The following is a 23,308-nucleotide window of genomic DNA, read 5'->3' as shown; positions in this document are numbered from 1 at the left end:
ATCTTGGAGGGCGGTCCAAATGATTAGCCAAGCAAGGGAAGTTTGAAACGTAAGCCCCTCAGCCATCGTTTACAATCATCTTCACTCCGGGGCCTGAAACTCCCCATAATTCAATTGGCGACGATTGTACATCTGCTAAGAAAAGTCTGCGAATACTTAAAAACAACATCAATGGAGAAGTCGACATACAAGTGTAAGTAAAAACGAATGCAAATACATTAGACATTGTGCTAATAGTGTACATAACGGCACAAACACGTCTCGTAAAAAGTAAATATGTTTTGGTTATCTTTCGGAAATTGTAGAAATAAAACATATTCCTTCTTCAGAAGTTCCAGCAAGGCAGGCTAACGTCAGTTAATTAATTTGCTAGCTATCATACAGTAGGCGTATATTAATAATTATATATGTAATATAAGTAGACTCATAATTGACTGTAGTGCATATGAAGCATCCACACGCTACCTGTGGCTGAAAACAATCATCGCGGGATGAACGAGTGACGAAATTCCGGCCAATGGTGGACCTTTTAAAAATCATTATTTCCTTCCTCGCCCCTTTTTTTTCTCTCTCCTTTTTATCATTTTATTCAAGAACATTTCAAATTTCATAGGCGTCACAATAGCTCTTTCCACTGTTCTTACAGAACAATTTAATAAAATAAACAGTAGAACAAATGATTAAGTTCACATTTTTAATTTTGTGTGTTGACCTAATACAAGTTAGTGATTACTTTCAAACGGTGTCTTTTGTCTCCTGAATGAGAAGATCTGATGTTGATTCAAAACATTTGGTATGTAATTAATTCATATTACTTGTACAATAAAAAAACTAAAAGGAGTGGCAAAAACCCGATTCCTCTTAAACATTTTAGAAACACACTTTAGCTGCCTTTAATGTTTGGATTTATGTAGGAAAATAACACATTCAGCAGTAAAAACAAAAACAAAACAGGTTTAGAAGTTTTTTGTTGGTTTTTAAAACTGACTGGATATGGACGGTATTCATTTAAACAAGGCATAAAATGGATATGAACGTGGCAAGCCCTTGGAATAGCTTCATTTACGTCAAATGTAAGCCCACAATGAACTATAAATTATATTTTAATATTACAAAAAAAACTTGGTAAAAAATACTTATTTTTAAACTGTACAGTCACCAAGTACACAGAATGATCACAACTTCAAACAGTTCTTCATTTGGCGTCTCCAGCGGCTTCAACCTTCGCCTCAGCCTTGGCATCACCGTTCTCAGCTGCCTTCTTTCCTTTGACTGGCTTTTTGGGTGCGGCTTTTTTTTTGGAGTTTGGGCGACGGTCTAGATGACAAACGTGCTGAACGTCTTGCAGGCTCATCTCCCTTGGTAGCACTCTTTCTTTTAGGCATGTTGATGATTGTTCGGGAATTGCAACACAATTTTTTTCCAATGTGAGTTGTTGGTTATCTCACTAAGCTCTTCTAGCCACGTTAGCAATGTAACAATCGTGAATGTAAAATAATGACCGAATCAATTCTTCCTCGCCTCTTGCCTTGCAAGTGTATACTTGTCAGACGTCATGATACGTCATCAGAAGTCTCCACTTAATTTGAGGGCTGAGGGGATAGGGTGTGTCTTTTTAAGTGTTTTACTGCAACCTTCGTGTTAGTTTGACTCCTGACGACGTGCTGCCCCTAGAGGTTTGATTAGTCTTTCCTTGCTGTGTCTCATCTGACCAGAAATATTATATCCTCTTCTTTCTTTATACCAATTAAACGACACAAGTATAATTTATAATCCTGTGAAATCGAAAATTCCCTTGCCCCTGGAGACTACACACTGTGGATACAGCTTGTAGCGCGTTCCGTTCACCCCCACAGTGATGTCCATGTGGTTCGGCCCACGGTTCTATCGGATTGTGTCGACAACGGTGGCCACCAGGCGGAGACAATGTACCACACACACTTCCGTTTCTCAGAGGTCCCCAGCCGACCTCTCTGGGAGGAGAAGAAGAAACTGATTGAGTTGCAAAATAAACTGGATAATATATATAGATGAAATAAAATTGATAATATATAGAGAAACTGGATAATATATAGAGATTAAAAGCAGAAGGAGACATTATTAGATCTAGGAAAAAATGGATTGAGGAGGGAGAACAGAATTCATCCTTTCTTTAGACTTGAGCAATTTCACTCTACAAGTAACACTATCCACAAGTTAAACATTGATGGTGTATTACACATGACCAAAAATGAATCGCTAAATATTGTAGCAATTTTTACAGGAAATTGTATAGCTCTACTTACTATCAGGAATCCACAGATGTTTTTTTGATTCACTAAATAATGTTCTCTCTATCAGTGATAAAGAATCTAAACAGAGTAATGAACCCATCAACGTTGAAGAGATTATAGAGTCTATCAAACATCTAAAGAACAATAAATCACCAGATGTTGATGGAATTACTTCAGAATTTTACAAAAAAAATTCTGAACAAGTAGCTCCCTTCCTATTTGAAGTCTTTTTAGAGAGTATTAAAAACAATGTTCTCCCTTCTATAATGAGTCAGGGGTTAATAACACTGATACCTAAGCCTAAAAAAAAAGTGCTGTTTATCGATAACTGGTGTCCAATTTGTCTTCTTAATAATGACTATAAGATATTAACCTTACTACTTGCAAAAATAATTAAAGAAGTCCTGGATGCAATCATTGACGAAACACAGTCTGGCTTCATGAGGAACAGACATATTTCTAACAATATCAGACTAGTATTAGACCTACTTGACTACTCAGACCTAATAACTGAGGATAGCTTCATATTATGTCTTTTTTTTATAAAGCATTTGACACAGTAGAGCATCAGTTCCTCTTCCACTCCCTTAAGAAATTTAGCTTTGGGGATTTTTTTCTGTAAGGATATTAATACTCTATACAAATGGTAACAGCTCTATCAACTTGAAATATGGCACCTCATCGAGATTTGAGTTAAAGAGAGGAATTGGGCTTCGTTGTCCTATCTCTCTGTATCTGTTTTTATTCATCACCCAACTTCTCACAAATTATTTAAATAATAGTCCTGTACAAGGTATTTCCATAGCTGGTAAAGAAATTATAAGCCAGCTGGCTGACGAAACTACATTTTTTCTGAAAGATGCTAACCAAATTCCCATATCGACCAATGTGACACAATCCTTTTCCAAAGTGTCTGGTCTATATCTTAACATTAATAAATGTGAACTCATAGCTGTCAAAGATTGTGTGAAACCTTCATATTATGGTATTCCAGTGAAAGAAGAACTTACAGTTGAAGTCGGAAGTTTACATACACTTAGGTTGGAGTCATTAAAAGTTGTTTTTCAACCACTCCACAAATTTCTTGTTAACAAACTATAGTTTTGGCAAGTCGGTTAGGACATATACTTTGTGCATGACACAAGTAATTTTACCAACAATTGTTTACAGACAGATTATTTAATTTATAATTCACTGTATCACAATTCCAGTGGGTCAGAAGTTTACATACACTAAGTTGACTGTGCCTTTAAACAGCTTGGGAAATTCCAGAAAATGATGTCATGGCTTTAGAAGCTTCTGATAGGCTAATTGACATCATTTGAGTCAATTGGAGGTGTACCTGTGGATGCATTTCAAGGCCTACCTTCAAACTCAGTGTCTCTTTGCTTGACGACAATGGAAAATCAAAAGAAATCAGCCAAGACCTCAGAAAAAAAATGGTAGACCTCCACAAGTCTGGTTCATCCTTGGCAGCAATTTTAAAAACGCCTGAAGGTACCACGTTCATCTGTACAAACAATAGTACGCAAGTATAAACACCATGGGACCACGCAGCCGTCATACCGCTCAGGAAGGAGACACATTTTGTCTCCTCGAGATGAACGTACTTTGGTGCAAAAAGTGCAAATCAATCCCAGAACAACAGCAAATGACCTTGTGAAGATGCTGGAGGGACTGGTGCCCTTCAAAAAATAGATGGCATCATGAGGAGGGGAACATTTTGTGGATATATTGAAGCAAAATCTCAAGACATCAGTCAGGAAGTTAAAGCTTGGTCGCAAATGGGTCTTCAAAATGGACAATGACCCCAAGCATACTTCCAAAGTTGTGGCAAAATGGCTTAAGGACAACAAAGTCAAGGTATTGGAGTGGCCATCACAAAGCCCTGACCTCAATCCTATAGAAAATGTTTGGGCAGAACTGAAAAAGTGTGTTCGAGCAAGGAGGCCTACAAACCTGACTCAGTTACACCAGCTCTGTTAGGAGAAATGGAGAAGTTGAAATAAATCACCCTCTCTACTATTATTCTGACATTTCACATCCTTTAAATAAACGGTGATCCTAACTGACCTAAGACAGGGAATTTTTACAAGGATTAAATGTCATGAATTGTTAACTGTTTAAATGTATTTGGCTAAGGTGTATGTAAACTTTTGAATTCAACTGTACATATTTAGGCATAACCATTATTAAGGAGCAGAAGTCGAGAGGCTTGCTCAATTTTAAACCTCTTATTAAAAAAAAAAAAAAAAAGAATAAACTAAATCAATGGCTACAGAAGGACTTAATCTTTAAAAGGAAGAGTCCTAATAACCAAGGCTGAAGGTAACAAGGCTGTCTTTAAGCAAGGCGATAGACCAGATGCTTTTCAACTATCTGTGGAGAAACCGTACACATTACATTAGGAAAACTGTTGTAATGAATACTTATGAGTATGGTGGGTTGAATTTTCTGGACATTACTACCTTTACTACTTTTAAGATCAATTGGATAAAACAATTCATAAGAAGACCCACTTCTATGTGGAATTATATTCCTCATCATGTCTTGTCTACTTTTGGTGGCCTTAACTTCATGTTGGTTTGCAATTCTAATATTGACAAAGTTGCAGTGACTCTGCTTTTCATCGGTAGGTTTTCTTGTCATGATCCTTAATTTATAAGCATAATTTTTCTCCACACAGATATTATATATGGAATAATCGTGATATATTGTATAAAAATACTTCTTTGTTTTTAGAATATTGGTTCTGAAATAATATCCTATTGGTGAGCCAACTGGTAAATGCAGAGGGTCTTTTACTCAGTTATAAAGAATTCTTATCACTTTACAAGGTCCCCGTAACACCTAAAGATTTTGCAATTGTTTTAGATGCCATTCCCTCAGGTGTTGCTATGTTATTCAGGAACCTGTCAAGACCTGACCCTCAGAGCCTACCTTCTGTTGACGCTGTTGACTCATCAGTAGGAAAGACCTGACCCTCAGAGCCTACCTTCTATTGACCCTGTTGACTCATCAGTAGGAAAGACCTGACCCTCAGAGCCTACCTTCTATTGACCCTGTTGACTCATCAGTAGGAAAGACCTGACCCTCAGAACCTACCTTCTATTGACCCTGTTGACTCATCAGTAGGAAAGACCTGACCCTCAGAGCCTACCTTCTGTTGACCCTGTTGACTCATCAGTAGGAAAGATTTGTTTCTCTTTTGGTCCATTCAACAACAGAGCAATACGATCCTTGTTTCAGCAGGATGTTGTATCTATATACCTTATGTCATGCCTTATTGGAACGGATTTATTGATAATATCTTTTGGAAAAAAAGTTTGGATGTTGCCACACACATGCCTACTTGTTAACAAAATTAAGGAAGTTTCCTTTAAAATTGTTCATAAATATTATCCTGCCAACCACTATATGAAGAAGTTTAAGGAAAACATCAACCACCCAGAAACAGTGTGTCATCTTTTTTGCCGTTGATTTCATGTAAGGAAACTGTGGCAAGACATCAGTAGATGTATAATTTATAATTATAATTTATAATTATAACACATTTATGAAGATTTTACACTATTGTGGAGAGATGTACTGCTTGGATTATTTACCTACAATAGAAATAAGATGAAACAATTTTATGTAATTCATTTCATTGTTCTTTTGGCCAAATTTCATATTCATGAATGTAAATTTACAAACAAAACACCACATTTTTTACCTTACAAAATAAATGGAACTATATTTTAAGACAATTAAATACTCTACTAACAAAAAAGCTGTTAGAATTATAAGTGTTATGTATGTCCCTTAAGGTCCTTGTTTAATGTGATATTGTACACCCTAGCCCCGCCTCCAGCCCCACACCCCACACCCCTAGCCCCGCCTCCAGCCCCACACCCCACACCCCTAGCCCCGCCTCCAGCCCCACACCCCACACCCCTAGCCCCGCCTCCAGCCCCACACCCCACACCCCTAGCCCCGCCTCCAGCCCCACACCCCACACCCCTAGCCCAATTGTCCTTTGTATATTATTTATTTATACTTGTGTTCCCACATGTTCTTCCTGTATTGATTTGTTGTTGATTTGTTGACGATGACGCTGTCATCACGTATGCTGTCCAGACGCAGCTGCAGCAGAATGGACCGCACCTGCAGTAGCGCCAAGCGGTCACTGGGGGGAAATATAGAGGAGTCTCAAACTTGATTTTCTTGTACGCCTGGGGTGTATTCACTACATTTTACATTTTACATTTTAGTCCTTCAGCAGATGCTTTTATCCGAAGCGACTTGCAGTTAGTGCATTCATTTTAAGATAGCTAGGTGGGAAAACCACAAATCACAGTCATAGTTAGTCATCTTTCCTCGACAAAGCAGCAAAGTCTATGCTAGTAAGAAAATACAGTTTAGTCACCTCAACTTGCTAAATTTCCACATTATTAATTACAAGTTTTAGTTGCGGTTTATTGTTAAGTGAATGATTTGTCTCAAATACAATGCTTTTAGTTTTGGAAATATTTAGGACTAACTTATTTCTTGCAACCTATTCTGAAACTGACTGCAGCTCTTTGTTAAGTGTTGCATTAATTTCACTTGCTGTAGTAGCAGACATGCATAGTGTTGAGTCATCCACAGGCTTTATTCAGAGCCAGTGGCAGGTCATTAGTAAATATGTTAATGAAAGAAACGCAGGGGGTGAGGGTGTGCTGTGGGATTCATCAAGATACTTTGTGAATAGGTAGATTTTTTAGACATTTTTGGAAGACTCAGAACCAAAGTAACCAAACAGAAGCATACAGAAGCAGCAAACAGAACAAAACGGGGAGGCAGTGTTGCCAACTCCTCAGTAAGGAAAGTAGCTATTGGCTGTCCTAAAAGTCACTAGAAGTAGCGAAATGACGTCACCACCTAATTTGCATAATTGGCCATGTGCATGTAATTGTAATGGATGCTGTAGGAGAGAGGAATTATGTCGTGGGAGAGACAAAAAGTGAGTAAAAAACACCCTAAATATGTTTAGAACTACAAATTAACTTTCTTCTGTCGATTCTTGTTTTTGTTTTTTATGTCACAATTCCAACCCTCCTCCTTTATCCGGGCTTGGGACCGGCAAAAGTGACCCAAAAGAGACACTCTGGCGGAGTTACTTTGTTTTTTATTTTATCAAATTTTTTAGTTTTTTAGTTTAGTTTTTTACATTTACAGTGCCTTGCGAAAGTATTCAGCCCCCTTGAACTTTGCGACCTTTTGCCACATTTCAGGCTTCAAACATAAATATATAAAACTGTATTTTTTGTGAAGAATCAACAACAAGTGGGACACAATCATGAAGTGGAACGACATTTATTGGATATTTCAAACTTTTTTAACAAATCAAAAACTGAAAAATTGGGCGTGCAAAATTATTCAGCCCCTTTACTTTCAGTGCAGCAAACTCTCTCCAGAAGTTCAGTGAGGATCTCTGAATGATCCAATGTTGACCTAAATGACTAATGATGATAAATACAATCCACTTGTGTGTAATCAAGTCTCCGTATAAATGCACCTGCACTGTGATAGTCTCAGAGGTCCGTTAAAAGCTCAGAGAGCATCATGAAGAACAAGGAACACACCAGGCAGGTCCGAGATACTGTTGTGAAGAAGTTTAAAGCCGGATTTGGATACAAACAGATTTCCCAAGCTTTAAACATCCCAAGGAGCACTGTGCAAGCGATAATATTGAAATGGAAGGAGTATCAGACCACTGCAAATCTACCAAGACCTGGCCGTCCCTCTAAACTTTCAGCTCATACAAGGAGAAGACTGATCAGAGATGCAGACAAGAGGCCCATGATCACTCTGGATGAACTGCAGAGATCTACAGCTGAGGTGGGAGACTCTGTCCATAGGACAACAATCAGTCGTATATTGCACAAATCTGGCCTTTATGGAAGAGTGGCAGGAAGAAAGCCATTTCTTAAAGATATCCATAAAAAGTGTTGTTTAAAGTTTGCCACAAGCCACCTGGGAGACACACCAAACATGTGGAAGAAGGTGCTCTGGTCAGATGAAACCAAAATTGAACTTTTTGGCAACAATGCAATGTGTTTGGCGTAAAAGCAACACAGCTCATCACCCTGAACACACCATCCCCACTGTCAAACATGGTGGTGGCAGCATCATGGTTTGGGTCTGCTTTTCTTCAGCAGGGACAGGGAAGGTGGTTAAAATTGATGGGAAGATGGATGGAGCCAAATACAGGACCATTCTGGAAGAAAACCTGATGGAGTCTGCAAAAGACCTGAGACTGGGACGGAGATTTGTCTTCCAACAAGACAATGATCCAAAACATAAAGCACAATCTACAATGGAATGGTTCAAAAATAAACATATCCAGGTGTTAGAATGGCCAAGTCAAAGTCCAGACCTGAATCTAATCGAGAATCTGTGGAAAGAACTGAAAACTGCTGTTCACAAATGCTCTCCATCCAACCTCACTGAGCTCGAGCTGTTTTGCAAGGAGGAATGGGAAAAATGTCAGTCTCTCGATGTGCAAAACTGATAGAGACATACCCCAAGCGACTTACAGCTGTAATCGCAGCAAAAGGTGGCGCTACAAAGTATTAACTTAAGGGGGCTGAATAATTTTGCACGCCCAATTTTTCAGTTTTTTGATTTGTTAAAAAAGTTTGAAATATCCAATAAATGTCGTTCCACTTCATGATTGTGTCCCACTTGTTGTTGATTCTTCACAAAAAAATACAGTTTTATATCTTTATGTTTGAAGCCTGAAATGTGGCAAAAGGTCGCAAAGTTCAAGGGGGCCGAATACTTTCGCAAGGCACTGTACATCCCACCCTGAATGTAAGCCAGGGCGGGATCAGCCAGCGGCGGCTTCCCCCCTCACCAAACGCGATCACGACACGCAGGTTAAAATATCAAAACAAACTCTAATTTCAAAACAAACATTAATTTGGGGACAGGTCGAAAAGCATTAAACATGTATGGCAATTTAGCTAGTTAGCTTGCACTTGCTAGCTAATTTGGCCTATTTAGCTAGCTTGCTGTTGCTAGCTAATTTGTCATGGGATATAAACATTGAGTTGTTATTTTATCTGAAATGCACAAGGTCCTCTACTCCGACAATTAATCCACACATAAAAAGGCCAACCGAATCGTTTATTGTCATCTCTCCTCCCAGGCTTTTTCATCTTTGAACTTATATGGTGATCGGTATCTACACTTTCATAGTATTACCACGACAACCGGCAAAACATTTCGTCTTTCAATCACCCACATGGGTATAACCAATGAGGAGATGGCACGTTGGCACCTGCTTCTATAAACCAATGAGGAGATGGGAGAGGCAGGACTTGCAGCACGATCTGCGTCAGAAATAGAAAGGATTTCTATTTTGGCCCTTGGCATCGCAGATGCTTGTGAGAAGTGTGGGCGCAATAATTGAATAACATGGATTTCTAAATGTATTTTGCGACGGTCTGGTCAGCGTGTAAGAAAGATATGTGCTTTCACGTCAGAGTCTCCAAAAGTCTCCAATAACACCAGAAAAAGTCGCTAGAGGGGTCTGAATACTCGCTAAATATAGCGACTAAGTCACTAAGTTGGCAACACTGCGGGGAGGGGCCTACCTGAATTTGTCCAATAGAAACTCTAGTTGGAAGTGATGATATCACAATGGAGAGAACCCTGGTATGAAAGCCTACTTCACTTATGCAAGTGTAAACACTTACTGTAAGTAACCCTAACCAGCATTAAAAGCACATTCATTTTACTAATCTTATATTTCCCATGTGGATTTACGTTGGATCTGTCTACTATTACTACAGACCTTAGTAGCTGTACTACTTGGTCTCTCTTCAGAGGCGCTGTGATGTGGCCCCGGAACAGAAGACCTCTCCTGGTTGGTCGATGAGAATCTGTCTCACTATCTCCCTGAAGTACATACTGCTGGTTATCTTCTCAAACATGGGGGAACAGGATATGACATGAATTAGACAACATGCAAAAAAAGCTTAAATTGTTCGATATTTCACTGTATAGCCAGGGCAATAGTCTAGACCTTTTTATTTACTAATATGGGGACATTGTCATGCAGAATTTGAATCAAGCCTTTTTAAATGATTATGGGTCAGGGAAAATTCCCATAAGCATAATGAAGCATAATGTATCTCTCTTTAACATGGTTGAATAATTCATTTGTATTAGATTTAGACTGAACTATGGATAAGAAACTAATTGAATGACAATCCCTGGCAACAGGGTGTCCTCTAGTAGCACAGTAAGTTATGATATATTATTATTATTGTTGTTATAAAATTATTATTATAAAATTATGTTTGTGCATGAAGTGTTCGGTCAGATCTGGTACCAGGGTGTCCTCTACATCAGGGGTTCTTAAACCTTTTCAGCGCGAGACCCAAATGAGAAATTTACCTTCGTCCCGTGAGCTAAATCGTCCTCCAACAACCCAAATGAAGAGTAACTCGCGACCCACCTCTCACATGCCCAGGGCCCACTTTGGGTCCTGAACCAATAGTTTTAGAAACCCTGTAACGTCCGTCCCTTGTCCCACTCCACCATCTCCATGTTTCTTATTTCCTCCATGTAACACACGTTACTCCTCGTCCCTAGGGGGCAGCATTTCACTCTGAGATCATACACATCTCACTGTTTTGTTGGTGTAGTGCAGTATAAAATCACCAGGGCTGAGAATAGCTAGAACCTACATACCAGCAATGAGTCCTATCTCACACTTGGGGTCTTCATATGAACACATCATTGTGCACGCTGTGTCATTCACCACAGCAAGAATATCGAGATCAAATTGCTACAGGAAACAAAATATTACATTTGGCCTATGGATACTTTTATAATTGGCGATAGTATAGTTATTTCCATCCAGACTAGCTATTACAGAGCACAGTAGGGCTTGTTCCATTTCACTCACATTCCTTGTTCTTATAAGCTTCTCGCAGCATTTCCACCACACCACTTCCTTCACAGTCTGTGGCTTTGAACCCTTTGGTCCAGCTAACCAAACTTCCCTAAGGAAGGAAGTATTACAATGGAGAGCGGTTACGTACTCGAAAAATAATGGAATGTCTTACCCTGATTAAGCAGACAGGACATTGAAATAACTGCCATTCTTTGGCATTAAGGTTGCTGATCTTTATCATGACGATTCTACTTTTACCTTATCGATTCCTGTCTGTCTGCAGGGGAAGGAGAAGGTGAAACCAAGCGGGAGGCAAGTATTCTTCACCCCCATGTTGTCCAGAAAATCTGAGATGCACTGGAAATTGTTGTTGAACACCTGGAAACAGAGAATCAGGTCAGGTTAAGGTTAGGCACCACAGGGGTATCCTGCAAAACAGGATAAATGAGTTAGCCAGCTAACTTGCCTAAATATTCTGAAATAACATTACTTTTTAGAAAGATAAGTTTGAAATGGGCATGGGCTGATCGACTCAATCAAAACACATATCTACGTTTTGATTTCTTAATGATGCAGAAAATCAATAGTTATTTCTGGTCGTTTATCAAAGTTCGCTGGATAACTCATTGATCCTCCAGTACACCCCTCAGTGGGGCGGTGGCAGCCTCACCTCCTCTCCTGTGCCCTGCATGATCTCCAGAGGGATGGCGTAGATCTTGTTGTACATGCGGACAGACTTGCTTATTCCACTCCGGATCTTCACCACCAGTACCCGGAAGTTAGTTCCTCCCAGGTCCAAAGCCAAGTACTTTCCTTGCTCTGCAATAATAAATGTGTAATCACTCGAATTTGAATTAAACAACTTGAATCTAATTATATGATTTTAAACCGCAACGTCTCATAAACTGTTTCAGTGACGGTTCAGAATAAAGTGTGATAAAGGATATTAGCATGGTAATAACATGATCATGTTCCACATTATGAATAACAAGGTAAACCTTCAATCTGTAGCCAGTCCTCTCACCTGTCCCATCAGTTGTCCTGTACACGAAGGAGAGCAGCATTTTAACGTAGGCCGTGCTGTGGGAATCCTAAGGCCTCTTTCTAAGGGTACCTGGGAGGATGGCGGAGAGAGTGAGTGAGTGAGTGAGAGAGAGGGGGGGAGAAAGAGAGAAAGAACTAGGGAGATTTAACTATCATTGTTCACAGGCAAAGAGGAAAACTGCCACTCTGAGCAGAAACCTTACACTCTGAATATATAGTCACACGATGACCATGTTTGTCAGTGCAGTTCACACCTACTGTTAAGTCACATGTAAGTGGCTTTGCAGGTAGCTAGTTCTATTGATAATTCATTGGAGACTGTCTGATGTTTTTGGAATGATAATACTCATTAAGAAAAGACTCCCATTTAAGGTGTCTAGAGTAAACATGGATTGAATCATGAACCTAGGCTCCATTGCTAAATACTTCAGACTAAATACCTCAGCTACTTCCGACTGTCCACAAGTGAAAGAGAAGGTGAAGCCCAAAACTGTCCTCTTGACTACAGTATTTATGTTGAAAATTATGTAAAAGTCATCAATTATGGGGATAGTTTCAGAACCAAATAATAATTAAACCCCTGATGACAACCACACAGCTGACTATTTGAAATGACAACATACTGTAGTTTATATACACTACCGTTCAAAAGTTTGGGGTCACTTAGAAATGTCCTTGTTTTTGAAAGAAAAGCACATTTTTGCCCATTAAATTAACATCAAATTGATCAGAAATAGTGTAGACATTGTTAATGTTTAAATGACTATTGTAGCTGGAAATGTCTGATTTTTTAAAATGGAATATCTACATAGGCGTACAGAGGCCCATTATCAGCAACCATCACTCCTGTGTTCCAATGGCACGTTGTGTTAGCTAATCCAAGTTTATAATTTTAAAAGGCTAATTGATCATTAGAAACCCCTTTTGCAATTATGTTAGCACAGCTGAAAACTGTTGATGATTAAAGAAGCAATATAACTGTTCTTCTTTAGACTAGTTGAGTATCTGGAGCATCTGCATTTGTGGGTTCGATTACAGGCTCAAAATGGCCAGAAGGCGGCCAGCATCCCTGAGTCGCCCCTTCACTGTTGACATTGAGACTGGTGTTTTGCAGGTACTATTTAATGAAGCTGCCAGTTGAGGACTTGAAAGGCATCTGTTTCTCATACTAGACACTCTAATGTACTTGACCCCTTGCTCAGTTGTGCACCGGGGCCTCCCACTCTTTCTATTCTAGTTAGAGCCAGTTTGCGCTGTTCTGTGAAGGGAGTAGTACAGAGCGTTGTACGAGATCTTCAGTTTCTCACATGGAATAGCCTTCATTTCTCAGAACAAGAATAGACTGACAGTTTCACAAGAAAGTTCTTTGTTTCTGACCATTTTGAGCCTGTAATTGAACATACAAATGCTGATGCTCCAGATACTCAACTAGTCTAAAGAAGGCTAGTTTTATTGTTTCTTTAATTAGAACAACAGTTTTCAGCTGTGCTAACAATAGCATAAGGATTTTCTAATGATCAATTAGCCAACATCTGTATTTCTATAGCAACTAGGCTACTTACAGTATGTACACATAACCCCCCCAAAAAAAGTTTCTTATCAAATACAATCCTTCACACATCAGAAATGTGTCACATTCTTGATTTGGTCCTCCTGAGGCTTGGAAGAATGGAAAGAGAGCAAGTGCACAGCAAACATGTTCACTTCTGGTACCTGTAAATGATATCCTGCAACTACAAATGTGTCTACTCAAAGCAATACAACCTTAATCAGAACAATCTCATAAACTTCGAGAGGAAACTGTTTCAGTCCTTGAGCTTGTGGCTCTGTGTCCCCTCAGCTACAATGTGAGTGTTGTATGAGTGTTTTTCTTCCTCAACTAGTTGTTTTCCTAATCCATGGCCCCTCCATTGGCTCAGTAATGAGTAGCCTACCTCTAGTCTTTCTCTCACTACTCCTAGCAATGCCTTGGCTTGGGTTCCAAAGAGCACTTTCTTTTGGAACCATGGGACCTTTTACTGTGTCCAATTCAAAAGCAAAGGATGGGTTCAACAACAGAAATGGAAGCCTAGATCTATATACGGTATCAAGGTTTTCCTAGGAGGACCTTGGTTGGAGGATCCAGGGTCATCTCCGTCACAGTATAAGAGTGATCACTGCTTTAATTTCTAACAATTCAGAAGGTTGAAACATCATATCCCCTCTCTCAAATAACAGCTTCAATCAGTTCACAAATGTGATTGTTTTGTAACAAATTAGGAAATAATGAAATTCTGTCTCCATTCCCACTCTGTGGCTGTTGTGTTTTGAAACTGGCTAAAGCTAATCCCAGTTCAGAGAGAACACTTAGAACGCAGCACAAGGTCTTAGCATGGTCTAAGTGTCACATAACCTTTATCATGTGGTATGAAGTGTTCATTATAAAGACGTTATAATCAGTGTCATAAGGCAAGAAAATCACTGACATGACATCTTATAACCATTTGTGATAAAGCTTGAGGACATGTTTACATTGTCGTTACGAGTAAAATAAATCAATAGAGATTTGTCACCTCACGTCTCACATAAAATAAATACAAAGACCTTGTCAAAAGAAATTGTACTTTTATTTTATCAATCACATCACTTATACTGTCAGTTTCGAATCATACATAGATAGGAGCATATAATTAGTGGTGTAAAGTGCAAGAGACGATGTCTCATATAACATTTAAGTTTGTTACCGTAGTCTAGCCCAAGCATAGGATGGGCACAAATTGCTCAAGGAATGATGCCTCAGTGTAAAAATTAGTCATTGCTTGCTGCATGAGACGGACTATCTACGTGATGCAGTCAACGATTTTACTTTTCAAGTGATAAAAATAAAATAAGACTACAAAATTACTTTGTAATAACATATTTATTTACCCTTTGGCTCACAAGATGACTGTTTTTGAACAGTGATAGACAGGAGCTGGGACACACACAGTCCAATTGGTCAACAGCTGCATAATACCGCCTGGAATGAAGTCCGGTCAAAATAACAGGAAACAGGTCACTTTTTCTTCCTCCCTTTAATTTTATTATTCAAAGTTTCCGCAACCAGTTTGACTCCTACTTCCTCTTGACGGTGCTCCTTGGACCACTCCTTCTGCAATTGCTTTAGGAGGTCGGGAGTCAGTAAGCCCTCCTGCACTAGGCGGGAGCCTAGGGACTTGTCCAGCTGCCCAGCCTCTACTCCACTGTCCTGGGCCTTGGGAGCTCCTCGAACCCTCCTTGGGGATACTGGGCTGGGCCCCGACCTCCTCTGGCTGGAGAGGGGGTCTATCCCAGGGGTGGCGCTGGTCTCCGTTGCTCGGATAAGTCGTGTGATGTTGCGCACGCCCAACTGAATGATGCTGTCCAGCTCCTGCTGGATCTCCCGGACATGATTGGCATCCGGGAACATGTCCATGAAGCGGTAGCTGGAGACAAAAAGTCCAAAAGAGAGTGTTATTAACATCTGATTGAGAATAATTGCAATAAAGACAATCAATGACCTCATTAGGCACATTGTGTTACTAAATTCGGTGATGACCTTTAGCACAACAAGAACATGTGGTCATTTCGATTGGTGAATGGTTTTGGTAAGGTAGAGTGGTGAGAGACGGGATCACCTGAGCCAGAGGTAGAGGTCTAGCACATCATGGACAGCCTCCAGGTGCACCAGGTCCTTGATGTTCTTGGGTGGGACCAAGGGCCAGCTGACGAGCCGACACACCCAGTCAAAGGTCAGAGGCTCATCTCTGCTGAACTGTCTGGCAAACTGGAGACGGAGAGAGCGTCACCTCAGACACTCAGTGCCTCATCATCCAGACCCAATTACCATAGGATTACCTTTAGACCGTAGTCACCGTAATGTTTCACCCAACCCACAATAGATCTTATCAACACTGCTGCCGTAACAACACTGATGTCATGTTCCTTAAAGCACAACTAACAAAAGCTTATCAATGGTGCTATAGTTACTGTACGACCGGAAGACAGCTCATATCAGAGGCAAACTGGCAACATACTGATCATGCCAGAATATGGAGTGACTCATGCAAGGACGTGTGCTTCCCATGACAAATTCTATATTCCAAACGGTAGACCCATCACTGAATGACAGGAACATTCAGAGGTTAGAGACCGTATTCACAAAGCGTCTCAGAGGAGGAGCGCTGATCTAGAGTCAGGTTCCCCCTGTCCATACAATCTTGTTAACTCTTTACACTCTTGGGAATTGGCCTGTAGGGCTACATTTGAAATGTTTCTTACAGAATAAATATGGAAAAGAATATGCATATACACGGCAGAAATAAAAAATGAACAGTTCAGAGATCATGGGGAAATTATTTTAAAAGTTGAGGACAACAGTTCACCTGACAAGATTGAATCCAAACATTATAACGTTGATTTGCGCATTTTACATTTACTGTACTTTTTGCCACATCTTATAATGAAATCTGAAAATATGCTGGACATGGAGTTACATAATAACGATATCCATGACAATTCTGGGGTAGGTGCAACATAAGACAAAATAATGACAAGAGTTTGAGTGTGATGTCTAACTGTTGTCTCCAAGTGGACACACCTCTCCAGACTGGGCACAGTTCATAAGGAATTTAAATGTACTTTTATGGCTCAAGGAAAGAGCCTTCAACTATAAGGTGCTTTTTTGATCCCTCCTAGCTTTGCCATTGAGGAACTGAAGCAAACACATTTGTAGGTTGTTTGGAGAACAGCCCTGCATCCCCACCTTTACACAATTACTGTTGTTGTTGTTTAAGCAATCCAAAAAAAGTCCATTATAAATAGCATGTTACTTACTGTACAGCCAATGCATTCCAATTTAGGGCACTTATCAGTGTCCAAATTTGCCATGTTCAACCTGTATACGGGTACGAGTGTAAAGGGTTGATAATGGCCTAAAAGGTGATACCGTATATGACCACTCCTACATTGTGAATGCGGGCCCAGACGTTTTAACCAGTGTTGCTAATTGAATGTGGATGATTCTGCTGTAACGATGTCTCTGCTCCTACCTTCAGGAAGGAGGTGCACACAAAGGGCTGCTTCTTGTTGATGGGCGCAGTGCAGAACACATATCGAGAGCGCAGGTTGAGGGGAATGTGCTGGATCATGTCAGCCAGGAACTTGAAGTCATCAATGTTGCACACAAAGTACATACCATCAACTTGCGAGAGGCTCACAAATATATCCTGGGGATAGAAAGAAAAAGGGTTACTTTTAAATTAACACAAATAATTCTATACTAATCTGTGAATTTAACAGTAAATCTTAATTTTCATTACAGAGTAATTTGTAGTGAAGTAAAGTTACTTACTATCAGATTGGACAAGGTGGCATCAGGTAAGTGGTAGGCAAACATTTCAATCTGCTCTGCTGTAGGGTGCAGCCCAGCTATCTAGGATTCGGAAAATTAACATAATGTCATACTTCATTGTCATTAAATAAAGGATATTAAATAGTCAGATATACCACACACAGGAGATCAAAGGTCAGACACGGTCCATATTCCTCACCTCGATGGCGTGGACGGTCCTGCTGAGTATCTCCTTGAGGATAGGCAGGTCATCGCGGTGCATGGTGGTGACCTCGCCCTCTTTAAAGATGGAGCTGAAGCGTCCGGCCCGCCCAGCGATCTGGAGAGCCTGAGACGTGGAGATGGTGTTTAGCTCCTTCTCACCCTTCTCATTGATGTTGGGTTTCACCAAGGAGTTGAAGATGATTCTCTTGATACTCCTAATGTGGGAGGGGCATGGTAGACAGAGCTTATACAGCTGTAGGATCTTAAATTTGAGCCAGTGTGCTACAGCAGCAAAATAATCCTGCAGCAAGAGGAAATGTGAATTATTACGTGGACTATAATTAATGGACATTTTTGTAGGGGTTGATAGATTTTTTTGGTAAAGGAAAAATAAATGAAAATTCAAAGTAAAAATGACAAATGTCGTACATTTCAATTACAAGTTGTACATTTTGTGCATTGCAACAACTACAACGCTGCAGCGTTGACTGAAATCAAACTAAACTGAAATCAACTAATCATGCAATAATTTTTTTTTTCTTTCTGTTTAGTAGTTTTATGACAATGTGTAGAACAATGTACTTCAAACATAATATGGATTGTCAGAGGTCAATTAAAACAATAAGCTAACAAGATCAGCTTCAACGCTCAACTCACAGGTTAAGTCCCATCCCGATGGCATCTGTTGCAACCAGGATCTTACATGGGTCCTCTGGGTCATTGAACTTCTTTGCTTGAGATAGCTTGGTCCCTGTTTAGCGGATGATTGACAGTGCTTTAATGATACACACTATTACACCTCAAGGATTGAGTGATGTCACGGCGGGAGTACATCAGCCATTTTGTTTTTCTGTCCAGCACCCGAACAAGTTGAATGTCCATATTTTTACATTTTTCACTCCATTCTAAATCTCCATCACCTCAATCACTGTGGACATATAAGAACAGAGGAAAGCCTTACCGGGTGGAAGGCTTCCGTAGATGACGGCACACTCCAGGCCTCGGCTCTCGATCTGCCTACTGATGGAGTAAATATCGTTTTTGCTGAAGCAGACAACACAGTCGCCTGGTCTCAGGTTATCCAGAGACTCCACAGCACGGTCCAGAATTGAGCACGGACTGAGCCTCTTGTAGTTACGAACCTGCCAGTAGAATATGTCAACTGTAAGACACTTGGCTTTTTTTTCTAAACACTAGAAGTCCGAGTTTTTAATTGATATTCAGCAGAATCATGTAAATGACAAGCAGGCCTCTACCCCAAATGACTGACAGTCTCATTAGAAGCCGAACACACTAATGTTCAGTAGACTGGCCAGACTCACCTCCACCTCTTCACCAGTTGTGTACATGAGCTCTGTGACAAAGTTAATCACAGCAGGCTCTCCGCACACATGGATCTCCTCAGCACACAAACCTATTCCCAGACAGAGAAAAACAAATAATCCATTAGTTATTACTGTGAAATTATAATTTTACCATATTGTTATTGATCTAGTAAATAGCTGGTAATTTCTATACAATAACAATACAGTGAAGTTACTGACCGAGAAGAGCCCTGGTCCAAGCCCATCCCCTCGATATGTCCCTAATCATCTGGATCTCATCAATAACCGCTACTTCATCTGGACAGAACACAGAGGACGACACGTTTCACATGTTAGTGAACACAGCAGGTGATAACCAATGTCAACAAATATCTAGCTCTTGCAGAACATAAACCCAATACTTACATGGAAGTGATAAAATAAACATATTTCATGTACATGAGGTTAAGTTGAGAGGTAAGATAAGACACTGACATGGAGTTGTGACACTGCACATCTCGATAGTACAGGCCACATGCTCAGCTTGTCCCCCCTCCGCATCCACAAATGTTCTCTCTTCTCCTGTCACCAAATCACATGGCACGCCCTGGGGAGAAAGAAACTTTGATTTAACGTCCTCCTTCGACATAGAGCTCTGCGAATTAAATTAAACATTTTTGTTTCAAGGTATTAGCTACACAAAAAGCTTTCTTAATGTCTTCTCTATGGAGGTTTACTAGTGAACGAGGGGTCATACTAACAGCAGTGTTGCTCTTTTCAAAGATCTCGTGGGCCAACAGCTTTAGCGGTCCACAGTAGACACCAGACTTGGCAGCCAGGTATCTCTGAATTGCATGATGGGTCTTTCCACTGTTGGTCGGACCAGCATGGAATATCACCTTCCTCTGGATGGCTCTAGCCTCTGGGTACCTGGGAAACGTTCAGGTGCATGGCTGAAAGACACTTGTGTGGAGTATTGTGTGAACACAGCGCTGTATGTATAAATATCTTGAGCGTTGGGCGAGTAACCGAAAGGTCGCTGGTTCGAATACATGAGCCGACAAGGTGAAAGATCTGCCGATGTGCACTTGAACAAGGCACTTAAATCCTAATTTGCCCTTGGGGCACCGCCTTACTATGGCTGACCCTTTTAAAAACAACACATTTCACTGCACCTATCCCTGTGTATGTGACAATAAAACCACAAAAACTATTGTATAATGTGTTTAATGTTGAGATCACATGAAGATGAGGTGATACTTACCAATTAGCTGGTACACGCAGATCACTGATTTTTCGTAGATCCTCCATGCAGTCCAGCATGGGGAAAATCTGCTTTGCATGTCTCATGAAGTAAGGATAGAGGTCATCTATGTGGCCTGGTGAACACAAGCAAACACACTCATCAGTTGAGAGGGTGTGATGGGGTTGGAATTCAGTTCCAACTCACAGTTGCTTTCAATCACCTGATTCATTAAGTCATAAGAAGAGTGTTGTACTCACCTGCTCCACAGCATATATCATTGAGGATGATATGAAGGTCTGCACTGAGTGTAGAGATTTCCAGCACATACTTCCGAAAGCTGATGAAGGCTTGGTGAAAGAGACGAGCTAACAACACAGAGATGAATGTTTTGGTATGCCCATGAGGCTTGGTTGGAAGAGTATGATCACTAAACATATATTTGATGAGGGTACCATACCAGTAGGCCAACTAGTTGAAAATGATTGTTGTTCTCACCATCGAGACCTTGATCCGCAGCAATTTTTTGCATCTCATTCCGCTTGTAGAACTTATTCAGTATTTTTAGAAGTTCACCTGTTAGGAGAAACCACATAGTAATGACTGATAAAACAGCCATGTAGCAGGCCTACTCTTGAAGCTATAAACAATTATAGGAAGAGAGTCCCAGCAAACAGCTTTCACAAAAATATATATTGACAGGGAATGTGACCAAACGTTCACAAGTCTCAGACTCATAGCAAGCTGTTACTGAGACATGGCTGTAAGACTCCATAGTATACCGTTAGAATACAGCCCCCATGTCTCACGGCCATGGCTGCCCCAGTATACCGTTACTCTTAGCCAAAGGACTTTACATGGTCTGCTTAAAGGCGAATTGGCTCTGGAAGCCACACAAATATTGCATCCAAACATGAAACCATTCTCAATTGCAGCACGGTTCTAGAAACATAAATCCCTCTACTTTCATATCACATTGTTACAGGTTTTGGTTTTCCCATTTAGATTTCGAGGTTGGACGTTACCACGTTGGGTGCACCGATTGGTGCCACCTTGTTAGTCAGTATGTGTTACACCTGTGCTGACTTGTCATCCTCATTAGTCAGAAGGCATTTCACTTTTGCTGGCACTGAAGATATTTAAGAGCACCTGGTTCAGTGCTCCAGTTAGCTTGAGCGATTTGGAGGGTTAGTTGGCCCTCCCTATTAGATTTTTTAAAAGAATTCATTAAGAGTGTGGAGCCGGTGCTAGATATAGGTTGGGAAACGTACCTCAATGCAGGCATGGGATATGCCACTGAACTCCAAATTGTATCTTTATCCACACTGCTCCATCAAGAAGATTGAAGTACTGCTAGTTTTCCTGGACAACTGCCCTTTTCATCCTCATGCTAGTTAGCAGCAGCCATTATGGAATGGCACGTTGCATTGAACAAATGGGTTGGTTGGCTGACACGGCCATTCCAAAATGCCCCGGTGGCTACTGCTAACTAGCATGAGGGCAAAAAGGGTTGTTTCTGGGAAACTGGCAGTATTTCGATCTTCTTGATCATAGTGTGGATAAAGGTACAATGGCCTATTCCATCTCTGCATTGAGATACGTTTCCCCACCCATATCTCGTGCCAGTTCCATGGTGTCTTCATGTAAACGTGATTGCCTTGTGACCTCAGTGCAGCTTATTGTAAACAAGCATAATGATACATGATCTTCCAATATTGTGTATAACCCTGGAAGACAGACAGGGGGTGCTGTATTGAAGCCACCTCGCAGCCATCTTGGCACTAAATTACAAAAATATGTCAATTTCAGCTATACTAACAGCTCATCTGTCTAATTGGCACTCAACATTAACATAGCGCAACAATATAGATGTTAAAAATACAGTACTTTTGTCCAAAGGTTGCGTGAGCTCAGCTCCCACAGCCCAACCATCGTCGACATCACTCTTGATGTTGAGAGGCACAAATAGTGAGGTGTCTGGTGATCGTGACGAACTGTTCGAATAAACACCTCGTCTGGAGGTCAGAGGACCAGACCAGGGGTCTTTCAATAACGTTGTCGATCCAAAGTTTCCACAACGACTGTCCACCAGAGTGTTTTTGTTTCGTACAGATATGGCGCATATTCTGGGCTGTACTCTTGAGAACAACAGCATACAGCGGTTTACTGACATCATTGGTTGCTAGATACAGTCCGCGATTATGTTGCCTTGTCTGGTGTGTGTCAATTAACACTTTTCAATGTCCCATTTTATGCTATGTGCCATAATCTTTTGCTGGTACGTTTTTGCACAGTATTGTAGCAGAGGACTGTCTACATGGGCTTCATTCTGTGATACAACGTGCAGGAGGACCCTTGTTTGCATTGGAGTCCAAAAATATGCCTGTAGCAATATGTAAAAATATATATCATAGTAATTCAGGAAATGCGTTGATTTAATTAGAAAACATATAATTGTGTCTATAAAAATACCGTGATTATACGTTCAAATGATATATGTACTATATGAGCACACATCTACTGATAATACTCAGGCATGTCTGTGGTGCCTACATTTCACAAATCAAAAGGTCCTTGAAAAGGTCAAAGCCGGATCGAAGGTTAAAGTGCGCATCGCTAAAAACCTGAAAACAAATGTTAGTTATAAATGATGATCGCGTTTGGGGAGGTGCTGCCTTCATATTCATACCTGAACACAATTAATGGAAATAAAGCAACAACAAAAAAAAACATTTCTGGGATTCAGCGTGATATAAGAGGTGTAGCGTGAGTTTGCGTGATCGATGTTAGACAGTCAATCATTGGCCAGAAGTTCATCAACAGAGCCACTCACAACCCATCATTGAAGAAGCCGTGGGACAGGCCAAATGGACCACAGATACACCCATGTCCATAATGCTGAAGCTGACCTAGAAGAAAGGAAGAAAAAATACAAAAATACAAAATACAAAAAAAAAACAC

The 23,308-nt window shown here is 40.4% G+C and overlaps 2 protein-coding genes across 5 annotated transcripts; both read right to left on the bottom strand.

Annotated features, from left to right (window-relative positions):
• Positions 1-1,195: 1,195 nt before the first annotated feature.
• LOC110499539 (hexokinase HKDC1-like) lies at positions 1,196-12,266 on the bottom strand. The gene is made up of 5 exons (XM_021576673.2): positions 12,250-12,266; positions 11,873-12,071; positions 11,461-11,580; positions 11,215-11,311; positions 1,196-1,317 (listed from the first exon to the last, which is right to left on the bottom strand). The coding sequence occupies exons 1-5, from the start codon at positions 12,264-12,266 to the stop codon at positions 1,196-1,198; spliced, it is 555 nt and encodes a 184-aa protein (XP_021432348.2).
• A 2,567-nt stretch (positions 12,267-14,833) lies between these two features.
• LOC110499406 (ATP-dependent RNA helicase SUPV3L1, mitochondrial) lies at positions 14,834-22,714 on the bottom strand. 4 transcript variants are annotated; one of them, XM_021576534.2, is made up of 15 exons: positions 22,235-22,714; positions 20,846-20,923; positions 20,608-20,715; positions 20,369-20,483; positions 19,866-20,034; positions 19,600-19,711; positions 19,345-19,422; positions 19,123-19,214; positions 18,762-18,942; positions 18,458-18,551; positions 17,796-18,015; positions 17,597-17,677; positions 17,295-17,471; positions 15,882-16,030; positions 14,834-15,689 (listed from the first exon to the last, which is right to left on the bottom strand). In XM_021576534.2, exons 1-15 carry the CDS (start codon positions 22,521-22,523, stop codon positions 15,281-15,283), a joined length of 2,352 nt encoding a protein of 783 aa, XP_021432209.1. In that variant the 5' UTR covers positions 22,524-22,714; the 3' UTR covers positions 14,834-15,280. The 4 variants fall into 4 exon arrangements, with proteins under 4 accessions (XP_021432209.1, XP_036812148.1, XP_021432211.1 ...); XM_036956253.1 differs by lacking the exon at positions 22,235-22,714 and adding an exon at positions 21,619-22,173; XM_021576536.2 differs by lacking the exon at positions 22,235-22,714 and adding an exon at positions 21,373-21,565.
• Between the last annotated feature and the right edge of the window lie 594 nt (positions 22,715-23,308).

Source organism: Oncorhynchus mykiss, chromosome 20 (assembly GCF_013265735.2).
Source record: "Oncorhynchus mykiss isolate Arlee chromosome 20, USDA_OmykA_1.1, whole genome shotgun sequence".
NCBI lineage: Eukaryota > Metazoa > Chordata > Actinopteri > Salmoniformes > Salmonidae > Oncorhynchus > Oncorhynchus mykiss.
Note: the sequence above shows the minus strand (reverse complement) of the source record. Positions and strands in the feature narration are given on the sequence as shown.

Excerpts from the sequence above, each read along its gene's own strand:
- LOC110499539 (XM_021576673.2), bottom strand. Across the intron at positions 11,581-11,872 it reads TGCAGGGCACAGGAGAGGAG|GTGTTCAACAACAATTTCCA; the intron begins GTGAGGCTGCCA and ends CTCTGTTTCCAG. Across the intron at positions 11,312-11,460 it reads GACAGACAGGAATCGATAAG|GGAAGTTTGGTTAGCTGGAC; the intron begins GTAAAAGTAGAA and ends TTCCTTCCTTAG.
- LOC110499406 (XM_021576534.2), bottom strand. The coding sequence starts at position 22,523 with ATGATGTCAGTAAACCGCTGTATGCTGTTGTTCTCAAGAGTACAGCCC. Across the intron at positions 20,924-22,234 it reads CACGCAACCTTTGGACAAAA|GTGAACTTCTAAAAATACTG; the intron begins GTACTGTATTTT and ends TTCTCCTAACAG. Across the intron at positions 19,423-19,599 it reads GTGCAGTGTCACAACTCCAT|ATGAAGTAGCGGTTATTGAT; the intron begins GTCAGTGTCTTA and ends TGTTCTGTCCAG.